Source organism: Neomonachus schauinslandi, chromosome 8 (assembly GCF_002201575.2).
Source record: "Neomonachus schauinslandi chromosome 8, ASM220157v2, whole genome shotgun sequence".
Taxonomy (NCBI): domain Eukaryota; kingdom Metazoa; phylum Chordata; class Mammalia; order Carnivora; family Phocidae; genus Neomonachus; species Neomonachus schauinslandi.
Window position 1 is genome coordinate 112,405,618 of NC_058410.1, and position 12,020 is coordinate 112,417,637.

General features: G+C 45.9%; 1 protein-coding gene and 1 pseudogene across 1 annotated transcript; both read left to right on the plus strand.

Annotated features, from left to right (window-relative positions):
* Positions 1 to 8,031: 8,031 nt before the first annotated feature.
* On the plus strand, positions 8,032 to 9,941 carry LOC110575688 (class I histocompatibility antigen, Gogo-C*0202 alpha chain-like). The gene is made up of 5 exons (XM_021684701.1): positions 8,032 to 8,095; positions 8,302 to 8,571; positions 8,795 to 8,938; positions 9,540 to 9,815; positions 9,928 to 9,941. Exons 1-5 carry the CDS (start codon positions 8,032 to 8,034, stop codon positions 9,939 to 9,941), a joined length of 768 nt encoding a protein of 255 aa, XP_021540376.1.
* A 6-nt stretch (positions 9,942 to 9,947) lies between these two features.
* LOC110575655 overlaps positions 9,948 to 12,020 on the plus strand; it is a 14,269-nt pseudogene continuing 12,196 nt past the window's right edge.

Consider the following 12,020-nt stretch of genomic DNA (forward strand, 5'->3'; position numbering starts at 1 on the left):
AGAAATAATAAAGATTAGAGCAGAAATCAATGAAATAGAAACCAAAAGAGAGTAGAAGAGATCAATGAAACTAGGAGCTGATTCTTTGAAAGAATTAATAAGATCGATAAACCCCTAGCCAGACTTACCAAAAAGAAAAGAGAAGAGACCCAAATAGATAAAATCACAAATGAAAGAGGAGAGATCACAACCAACACTGAAGAAATACAAACAATTATAAGAACATATTGGGATGCGTGGGTGGCTCAGTCGGTTAAGCGTCTGCCTTCGGCTCAGGTCATGATTCCAGGGTCCTGGGATTGAGTCCCACATTGGGCTCTCTGCTCAGCAGCGAGTCTGCTTCTCCCTCTACCTCTGTGATCTCTCTCACTCTCTGTCTCTCTCAAATAAATAAGTAAAATCTTTTTTAAAACAAGAACATATTATGAACAACTATATGCCAACGAATTAGGCAATCTGGAAGAAATGGATGCATTTCTAGAAACATATAAACTACCAAAACTGAAACAGGAAGAAATAGAAAACAAGAACAGACCCATAACCAGCAAAGAAATTGAAGCAGTAATCAAAAATCTCCCAACAAACAAGAGTCCAGGAGCCAATGGCTTCACAGGGGAATTATACCAAACATTTAAAGAAGAATTAATACCTATTCTTCTGAAGCTGTTTCAAAAAATAGAAAAGGAAGGAAAACTTCCACACTCATTCTATGAGGCCAGCATTACCTTGATCCCAAAACCAAAGACCCCACCAAAAAGGAGAATTACAGGCCAATATCCCTGATGAACATGGATGCAAAAATTCTCACCAAGATACTAGCCAATAGGATCCAACTGTACATTAAAAGGATTATTCACCACGATCAAGTGGGATTTATTCCTGGGCTGCAGGGTTGTTCAACATCCACAAATCAATCACTATGATACACCACATTAATAAAAGAAAGGACAAGAACCATATAATCCTCTCAATGGATGTAGAAAAAGCATTTGACAAAATACAGCATCCTTTCTTGATTAAAACCCTCCAAAGTATAGGGATAGAAAGAACATACCTCAATATCATAAAAGCCATATATGAAAAGCCCACAGCAAATATCATCCTCAGTAGGGAAAAACTGAGAGCTTTTCCCATAAGGTCAGAAATATGACAGGGATGTCCACTATCACCACTGTTGTTCAACATTCAACATAGAAAGAAATAAAAAAAGAAATAAGTGACTTCCAAATCAGCAAAGAAGAAGCAAAACTCTCACTCTTCGCAGATGACATGATACTTTATGTGGAAAACCCAAGAGACTCCACTCAAAAATTGCTAGAACTCATATAGACATTCAGCAAAGTGGCAGGATATAACATCAATGCACAGAAATCAGTTACATATCCATACACTAACAGTGAGACTGAAGAAAGAGAAACCAAGGAATCGATCCCATTTATAATTGCACCAAAACCTATAAGATACCTAGGAATAAACTTAACCAAAGAGGTAAAGGATCTGTACTCTGAAAACTATAGAACACTTATAAAAGAAATTGAGGAAGACAGAAAGAAATGAAAAAACATTCCATGCTCATGGATTGGAAGAACAAACATTGTTAAAATGTCTATGCTACCCCGAGCAATCTACACATTCAATGGAATCTCTACCAAAATACCACTGACACTTTTCACAGAGATGAAACAAATAATCCTAAAATTTGTATGGAACCAGAAAAGACTCTGAATAGTCAAAGGAATGTTGAAAAAGAAAACCAAAGCTGGTAGCATCACAATTCTGGACTTCAAGTGATATTACAAAAGATATTACAGGGCGCCTGGGTGGCTCAGTTGGTTAAGCGACTGCCTTCGGCTCAGGTCATGATCCTGGAGTCCCTGGATCAAGTCCCGCATCGGGCTCCCTGCTTGGCAGGGAGTCTGCTTCTCCCTCTGACCCTCCCCCCTCTCATGTGCTCTCTCTCATTCTCTCTCTCTCAAATAAATAAATAAAATCTTTAAAAAAAATAAGATATTACAAAGACTACTACAAAGTAGTCATAAGACAGTATGGTACTGGCACGAACACAGACACATAGATCAATGGAACAGAATGGAGAGCCCAGAAATGGACCCTCAACTCTATGGTCAACTAATCTTCAACAAAGCAGGAAAGAATATCCAGTAGAAAAAAGACAGTCTCTTCAACAAATGGTGTTGGGAAAACTGGACAGCCACATGCAGAAGAATGAAACTGGACCACTTTCTTACACCATACACAAAAATAAACTCAAAATGGATGAACGACCTAAACGTGAGACAAGGAATCCATCAAAAACCTAGAGGAAGACTCAGGCAGCAACCTCTTTGACCTCAGCCCCAGCAACTTCTTACTAGACACGTCTCCAAAGACAAGAGAAACAAAGGCAAAAATGAACTATTGGTTGGGCGCCTGGGTGGCTCAGTCGGTTAAGAGTCTGCCTTCAGCTCAAGTCATGATCCCAGGGTCCTGGGATCCAGTCCCTCATCGGGCTCCGTCCGTACTCAGCAGGGAGTCTGCTTCTCCCTCTCCCTCTGCCCCTCCCCCCTTCTCATGCTTGCAAGTTCTCTGTCTCAAATAAATAAATAAAATCTTTTTAAAAATGAACTATTGGGGAAAAAATGAACTATTGGGACTTCATCAAGATAAAAACTTTTGCACAGCAAAGGAAACAGTCGACAAAACCAAAAGACAACCTACAGAATGGGAGAAGGTAGTTGCAAATGTCTTATCAGATAAAGGGCTAGTATCCAAGATCTATAGAAAACTTACCAAACTCAACACCCAAAAAACAAATAATCCAGTCAAGAAATGGGTAGAAGACGTGAACAGACATTTCTCCAGAGAAGACATACAAATGCCAACAGACACATGAAAAAATGCTCAACAGCAGTAGGCGTCGTGGAAATACAAATCCAAACCATAATGAGTTACCACCTCACATTTTCACACCAGTCAGAATGGCTAAAATTAACAACTCAGTAAACAACAGATGTTGGCGAGGATTCGGAGAATCCTTGCTGCACTGTTGGTGGGAATGCAAGCTGGTACAGTCACTCTGGAAAACAGTAGGGAGATTCCTCAAGAAGTTAAAAACCAAGCTACCCTACAACCCAGCAATTGCACTACTAGGTATTTACCCAAAAGATACAAACATTGTGATCCGAACGGGAACCTGCACCCCAATGTTTATAGCAACAGTGTCCACAATAGCCAAACCATGGAAAGAGCCCAGATGTCCATGGACAGATGAATGGATAAAGAAGAGGTGGTGTATATATATACAATGGAATATTACTCAGCCATAAAGAAAAATGAAATCTTACCATTTGCAATGACATGGATGGCACTAGAGGGTATTACACCTGAAAAGGTGTACAAAATAGCGAATTGCCATGTAACTCAATAATTCCAATCTTGGGTATTTACCCAAAGAAAATGAAAACACCAATTCTTTAATTATTTTTTAATAAGATGTAGCTATTTTAAAATATGGAATTTAAAGGGTGCCTGGGAGGATCAGTCAGTTAAGCGTCTGACTCTGATTTCAGCCTGGGTCCTGATCTTAGGGTCATGAGATCGAGCCCTCTGTTCGGCTCTACACTCTCATGGAAGCTCCTTGAGAACCTCTCCCTCTTCTTCTGCCCCTCCCTCTGCTCTCTCTCTCTCTCTCTCAAATAAATAAATTAATAAAATCTTTAAAATATGGAATTTAAAAGAGAAGAAACAGCAGCCCCCAACATCAGGAGCTGGTCTGACACTGACAGCTGGGCTCAGCGTGGTCAGAAGCTGGCTAATGCCCACCACTTGGCCATATTCTTCTCCTGTGGGACATAAGCCAGTCACCTCACAGAACATCAGCATCAGACAAGGACACTCGGAAACCATGACATCACTTTGTGTCATTAGAGACAAAACAAGGCACTGTACAACCCACAAAATACCAAATACCTCTGTCTGTTGGCTAATGTGAGCAATCGCTGCTTCTTTACCATGACTGCTTTATCCTCACTCTGGTCTGGCCTGCCTAGAGAGGAGATTCATTGAGATGCTCAACCAAAGAATTGCCCACACGTCCTTACAACACACAATCAGGAGTGAGTCCCAGCTTCCACAGATCTTCTTCAAAAACACCCACCCAAAATGGAACTAGAGGGTATTATGCTAAGCGAAATAAGTCAATCAGAGAAAGACAATTATCATATGATCTCACTGATATGTGGAATTTAAGAAACAAAACAGAGGATCATAGGGGAAGGGAGGGAAAAATAAAACGATGAAATCAGAGAGGGAGACAAACCATAAGGGACTCTTAATCATAGGAAACAAACTGAGGGTTGCTGGAGGGGAGGGAGGCGGAGGGATGGGGTATCTGGGTGATAGACATTAAGGAGGGCATGTGATGTAATGACCACTGGGTATTATATAAGACTGATGAATCACTGACCTCTACCTCTGAAACCAATAATACATTATATGCTAATTAATTGAATTTCAATTTTAAAAATGGAAAAAAAGAAAAGAAACTGTCAAAAAAAATCCCAAATACAAAAACAAAAAACACCCATCCAAAGCCCATATTCTTATAGGTTCCAACACCTTCATATTAAGATGCCCCATGGCCCACAAAGGGACGTGTTCTTTCTCACTGCAACAAGTAATAGATCCAACCTGAATGCCCACAGGTGCTCCTGGTGGTCTTGGGCTAAAGAACATTGAAGCATGTTACCCTTTTGTCTGCCACAATTGTTTTCATGTCTTCTAGTTTGATCATGACATGTGTTTGTATCTTTGTGAGTGTGTGGTTGACATGCCAAAATTTCATGTTTTTCTTTATGGGTTTTCATCATTGGGGCCATGCTTAGAGAATTCTTCATCCCACAATTGTAAACATCTCATGTATATTTTCCCCTCAGTAGAAATGAAGAGCAGAGGGTTTCAAAGGTGAAGGGAAACACAGAGAATTGTCTGAATTTGGGCAAAAGTATGGGGAGGTGAAAGAGGTAAAAGTTTCTAAGCGGGAGGAATCTAAGATGTCCATCTTCTGCTTTATTTTTGCAAGTATGTACAGGGCCTCCAAGGTATCTGATATATGTTGTGTTCAATAATGTTCTCACTTGGGCTCAGTGAAGACTTATGTGCCTCCTATTGAACGCAAACACCAACAAGACACCCAAACTTTATAGACACATCAATTAGCTCCAGTGATGGGCATTTTTGAACACTTATGACCTTGACGTAAAACATCATGTTTTGGTTAATGCCTGTAAACTTTAGCTGTTATAATGCATATCAATTATACTTTCATGCTGTATTTTAAGCATATGTCTCAGACCCACATAGACAAATCCAAGACTTCCATTTGAAGATAAATTTAATATACATATACCTATGAGTCACACAGTATCTTTTTTGAGGAGAATCCTGAAAACTAAGAGCGTTCTAGATATATACTGTCTGAATGGTAGCTCTATGAGCCTCATACGGCTACTTAAATTCCTATTCATTTAAAACAATTAAAAACGCCACTGCTCAGCACACTAGCCACATTTCAAGTGCCACCTGCATCTCAGTAACCACATGTAGCTCGTGGCCACCATACTGGACAGCGCAGATACAGAAGAATTCCTTCCGCACAGAATGTTGTATTGGACCGTACCGCTCTGCATGCTTTCTGGACCTCAAGCCAGATGCATTAGACACATGTAAACTGAAAAGACCAACATGATTTATCTTACAGATGACATCAGATTCTGTCTGGGATGTGAATACATATGGGGCTGGTGTGTCACAAAATCAAAGTCGGTTATGCATGGGTCTGGTGCCTTTAGGCACAAACTGTTCCCAGTTACAAAAAGGAAATCCCTGTCCCTCCAACTCCCTTCCCAAACTGAGCACCCTCTCTGGCACCACATTTCCAGGAGGTGAGTTCTCTTCTAGATGCACTCAGGGGCTAAAGTCAGGGCTGAGTTTTCAGAGGCAGGAAGTGCAGCTCAGGGAAAGGGATTCTACTGAGTGAAGAGGAAGCTTGCTCGGTCAGAAGAGCATGCGACTGTTGATCCCAGGGTCATGAGTTCAAACCCCACATTGGGTGTAGAGATCACTAAAAATAAATAAACATTTAAAAAAAAAGAAAGAAAAAAGGAAAATGGCAAAAGAATCCCCTCCCATCCTGCCAGTTTGGTGTCATTGTCCTGACAACCTCAGCTGGCATCGTGGAGCATGAAGAAGCAAGTTGAAAACACACAGGAGGGAAAATCTTGGGATTCTTTTTCTAGGGATGTAATACACACGTGCAAATAAAATGCCTCAATGGAAAAAAAAACAAACAAAAAAACTAGTATCACTTGAAAACATCCTGGTTGAAGCATTAAAAATTATCTTACTAAATTATTCTCAAATCCACATTTTAAACATGTCTTATATGATGGTGTGGGATGTACAGCATATCCCTAAGCCCCCAGGAAAATAATTTGCATGAACTTAACTGGACTGGGGTTGTTTTTATTGTTGTTGTTGTTGTTACAAAATGCCATTTTTACTTGAAGGAATGAATGACACAGAAACTTGGATTATTTAGGATATTTGGCCAACAGTTTCTTGAAAATGAACATGACCCTACCCCTTCATTAAAATCAACTCACACATGACAGCTGACAGTACTTGTTGCCCTGATTAAATGTAAACTCTCAAGAGAAAACCAGAATTTTGGAAAACTTGTGATCCACCAATAAGCTTGACAGCTTCTCCCTACTGACAAACTTTCCTGTCAGGATCTGTGATAATAGTAAAACAAATGGGATGTTTTGATAACTTGATTCCAGTCTAATAAACATGGGAACAACACATTGCTTTAAGACAAATCAAGTTTTAGGGACGCCTGGGTGGCTCAGATGGTTAAGCATCTGCCTTCGGCTCAGGTCATGATCCCAAGGTCCTGGGATCGAGCCCCATATCGGGCTCTGTGCTCAGCAGGGAGCCTGCTTCTCCCTCTCCCTCTGCCTGCCTGTCTGCCTACTTGTGATCTCTCTCTCTCTGTGTCAAATAAATAAATAAAAATCTTAAAAAAAAAAAAAAGACAAATCAAGCTTTAGTACAAGATCCATTCAGTATGCAAGCTGGGCCCATGGATTTTAATGTAACAAAGGACATACTCAATGATACTGTTTCAGGTGCCACTTTGCAAATAACCTTACAGAAAGTATAACTTGTGTAGTTGTAATATAGTATCAAACATGACTATCCATAATTATCTGAAAAGGTTAGGAAACATGCTATTCTCCCATATTTGTGCAAGGCTGTTAATATTTTCATATACTTCAACCAAAACAACACTATAAATGCAGAAGCAAATCTGAACATCCAGGGGTCTTCAAAGGAGACAGACAAGAACAAGAAAGAGACTTGCAAACTGGAAAATGTAACAAAAATCCACTTTTCTCACTGCCCTGTTTACTGGGGGAAATAGTTATTTTTCATAAAAGCAATATTTCTGTTATGTCAAGGGTTATTAATGTGATTCTAAATGAATTAATACATGTTTAACCCTGTTTTATTCCTACTATGGTAAACACTGATAGATATAACCCACAGATGCAAAATTATCCTTGGGATCCTCCGTAATTTGTAAGACCATAGAGATATCCTGTGATCATAATTTTTGAGAATCACTGACTCACACAACTCCTGGGCCACGACTCAGGGAGACAAGGTGACAAAGAGCGCACTGTGCAGTAAGCGAGGGATCGGGGCAAAGTCGCATTTCCCCGGGAAGGCCTGCCTGTCAACAGCGGTGTCTGGGGCTGGAGAGTCCCCCCTCTCCCTGGGTTTCACTTCTCACTCCCACAACGTGTCAGGTCCTCCCGCCGGGATACTAGTGACGCGACCGCAGTTCGCAATCCCATTGGGTGTCGGGTTTCTGGAGAACCCAATCAGCGGCACCGAGATTCCGGGTTCGAAAGTCCTGACCACACCCACAGGGACGCATCTACTCCTCAGACCCTGAAGGTCTGGGCCATGGGGCCCCGAACCCTCGTCCTGCTGCTGTCGGGGGCCCTGGCCGAGACCGAGACCTGGGCGGGTGAGTGCGTGGGGCGGGAGGAAAGGGCCTCTGCGGGGCCGGAGCGAGGGGAGCTTCGGGCGGGGACGCGGGATCCCCGGGAAGGCGCCTCTCCGCCACCCCCCGCCCCGCCCCGGCCTGTGCTCCCCCGTCCCTCCCCGCCTCCGCCCTGCCCTCCCGGCCGCCTGCACCTGCGCCCCGGGCCCAGCGCCCCTCCGCGCCCGCAGGCTCCCACTCCCTGAAGTATTTCCACACCGCCGTGTCCCGGCCTGGCCGCAGGGAGCCCCGCTTCGTGGTCGTCGGCTACGTGGACGGCACGCCGTTCGTGCGGTTCGACAGCGACGCGGCGAGTCGGAGGATGGAGCCGCGGGCGCCGTGGGTGGAGCGGGAGGGGCCGGAGTATTGGGACCGGGAGACGCGAAACGCCAAGGGCCACGCCCAGCTTTCGCGACGGAACCTATGGATCGCTGTCGGCTACTGCAGTCAGAGCGAGGCGGGTGAGCGGCGCGGGGTCGGGTCCACGTCACGACCCCCATCCCCACCGACGGGCCTCGGTCGCCCCGAGTGTCGCGGTCCGAGCGTCACACCGAGGCTGCGGAGCCCACCCCGCCCCGACCTTGGAAGAGCCCGCCGGAACTTTTAAGCGGTTTTACTTTGTTTGGACTTGGTCGTTTGTCCACCACCAGGGGTGGTGACAATCTGAGAGCTGACCGCGCGGGCGGTCTCACACCCTCCAGGGGATGTTTGGCTGCGACTTGGGGCCGGCCGGTGTGGCCGAGCACGACAGCAACTACGCTCAGAGCGAGTGCGTGAAGTCGCTCCGCAGGCACCTGGAGAAGGGGAACCAGACGCTGCAGTGCGCAGGTACCAGGGGCCGCGGGGCCTCCCGGATCTCCCCTCCACTGGGGCTGGCTTCCCACCAGGAGGGGAAAGTGGACTCAGTGTCAGAATACCACCTCCCCCATGGGTGGGGAGAAGGAGATCAGCCTCCGTGTTCATGTTCTTACTATTGAGTGACTCACCCAGAGGGCCGCTTTGTCTATAGGACAATTGAGGAATCCAGTCTCTCCCGGGAGGCAGGTGGAGACCATCAGCGGTTCCTTTTGACCCTAACAGCCACCTTGTGAACCATGACTTAACCTCCATCTGAGAATATCTCTGTTCTGCGTCTGAGAACATCTTTGGACATCTGACTCCAGGTTTTCTGACTCAATCACCTGCCACCATTGTCAGGACCAACAGTGTGCTCTCCCCCTTAGACCTACAGCGTCCTACCCTGGGCCATCTCCCTGATTCTAGAATTTTCCAAGGATTAGGAGATCCCAAAGGCTAGGCTGGTGTCTGGGTTTTGTGCTTTTTTCATCTGAACCAATTGCCCTGTCCACCTCAAGATGGTCAAATGAATGCTGTTTCAGTGGTCCATAAAGGTCCACCCAAGTGTGGATTTCTGATTCTTCTTCCTCAGAACCGCCCAAAACACATGTGAGCCATCACCCCATCTCTGACCATGATGTCACCCTGAAGTGCTGGGCCCTGGGCTTCTACCCTGCAGAGATCACCCTGACCTGGCAGCAGGACAGGGAGGACCTGACCCAGGACACAGAGCTTGTGGAGACCAGGCCTGCAGGGGATGGGACCTTCCAGAAGTGGACGGCTGTGGTGGTGCCTTCTGGACAGGAGCAGAGATACACGTGCCATGTGCAGCATGAGGGGCTGCCCGAGCCCATCACGTTAACATGGGGTAAGGAGGGGTTTGGGGTAGAGCCTCTTCTCAGGAAACCTTCTGGAGAATTTTGGCAAAGTGTGGACTCAGGCTACAGGTCTGGGCCCCTCACCTTCCCTTCCCTTTCCAGAGCCACCTACTTAGCCCATCATGGGCATCATTGCTGGTCTGGTTCTTTTTGTGATCACTGTGGTCATTGTAGCTGTGATCTGGAGAAAGAAGTGCTCAGGTAGGAAACTGAGTTTTCTTGTCCCCTTGGGGGGTTTCCTAGGTAGGAGATGGCCCTGCCTTGTTACTGGGAAGTACCATCCACACACATGGACTTGCCCACTCTGGAGCTGATTACTAACATTCACTCTGTAGCAAACACTTATGAAAAGGAAGGGCAAATTTTCATCTTGGTAATTCTGGTGATGGGGACCTGATTCCCAGCAGTCAAAGGTCAGAGAGGAAGGTCCCTGCTGAGGACAGACCTCCAGCGAGTCAGGTGGTTCAGTGACCACACACCTCGGTTCTTCGTGTTTCCTGATGCTGTTCTGGGTTTTCAGTCACAATTCTACAAACTTCATTTTGGACCAGGGCTAGGAGCTTCCTCTAGGATCGCATGGCCCAGCCTTGTCCAGGCCTCTGACATGATGTTTTCTTCCCACAGGTCAAATAACAAGAAACTACTCCCACTCTGCACATAGGATGGAGGGGGTGATCCCTGAGACCCTTGGTTAGTGTAGACAGGACCCCATGGGGAGCTCACCCACCCCATAACTCCTGTTCTTTCCCCCAATAGGCAATGACATTGCCCAGGGCTGTGATGTGCGTCTCATAGCAACTATAGTGAGATCTCTGAGGGCCTGATGTGGGGAGGGCTTGGGGCACTAGGGACACTTTGAGCATGCAGGGGGCTGTTGAGAATGTCTGCACTTATATGATTGACCTAAATTTGTACATGATTGTTTTTCACAGCGTGAGACCAGCTGACTTGTGGGGCCTGAGAGATGCAAGATTTGTTCACACTCCCACTTGGTAACACCAACAACCCCTGACTTCTCTTTGTGCAAAAAGTGTCAGAAAGTGTCTGTGTTCCTATGAGCATAATGTGAGGAGGTGGGGAGAGTGGCCCACCCTGCCCACCACGCCCCCTTCCCATACTGACCTGCCTTCTCATTTCTGATGTACTCTCCTGTTCCAGCAGAGGCAGGGCTGGACTGTCACCATCCCTGTCTTTATTTCATGCTGGACTGAGTACGAATGACTTACTTCCCTATTGAAAATGAGAATCCAGATATGAGTTTGTGTTTTTTAACACTTGGCATGTGGGGTTGATGAGGTAATAAAAGAGGAGATTTGTAAAATTGAGACAGCAAATAAGCGGAAGCACTGAGAACCTTCCAGAACTTTTGTTTGCTGTGTTGAGTCTATTGCAGGTGGGGATAGGAGAAGGCTCCGAGGAGCCGAGCGGGGATGGGGCCTGTGCCCAGTCATTGCTCAGTGCATCATGGGTATGACATGCTCACCCCTCAGCTGGGTCATCTCTCTGCTCTGTGTCCTGCCCCTTCTGTGGAAGCTTGTCTCACCAGGACCTGTGATCACAGAGACCTGTCACCAGGACCTTGTGCAGCAAGAGCTTCCTGTGACTGACAGCTTAGGCTCAGGCCCAGGTCATGACATAGCCCCCATTTTGGGTGGTTTTTTTCATTGTTTCTGTAGAGCATCAGGCCTGTTCTTGCTCTTGTGTACTTGTCCCGTTCTCCCCTGGGCGACCCCGTCAGTTACAGCAGCGGGTGTCCTTTGGGCTGTGGTTCCCACAGGCCTAGTTCAGGCCCTGCACACAGGAATCTCTGTGGTATGGAGGGATGAACTTCCAGATTCATCCATGTCTTCCCCTCCCTCTAGAGCTATTGTCTGGATTATTCTTTAGATTCCGGAGATAGAGAGAGGAGGAATCTGAAAGGTTCTCATCCTTATTAAACTTCAGTTAGTTTCTACCTTCTCTGCTGCTCTGTTCTCTCTCCCTGCCCTTAGTTCAGTGATCTTAGTGCTGGCTCCGATCCAAGTGCATGGATTTATAAAGCAGAGTCTAACATGGATTTCTAGGTGGTTGGAGAAAAGGACCCGTAAAGCCTAAGTACAGTGTTTCTGAAGAGAGAACTCTGTGTGCTGTGTGCGCCCGAGACGTGGTGCGGGGGGGGGGGGGGGGGGGGGGGGGGGGGGGGGGGGGGGGGGGGG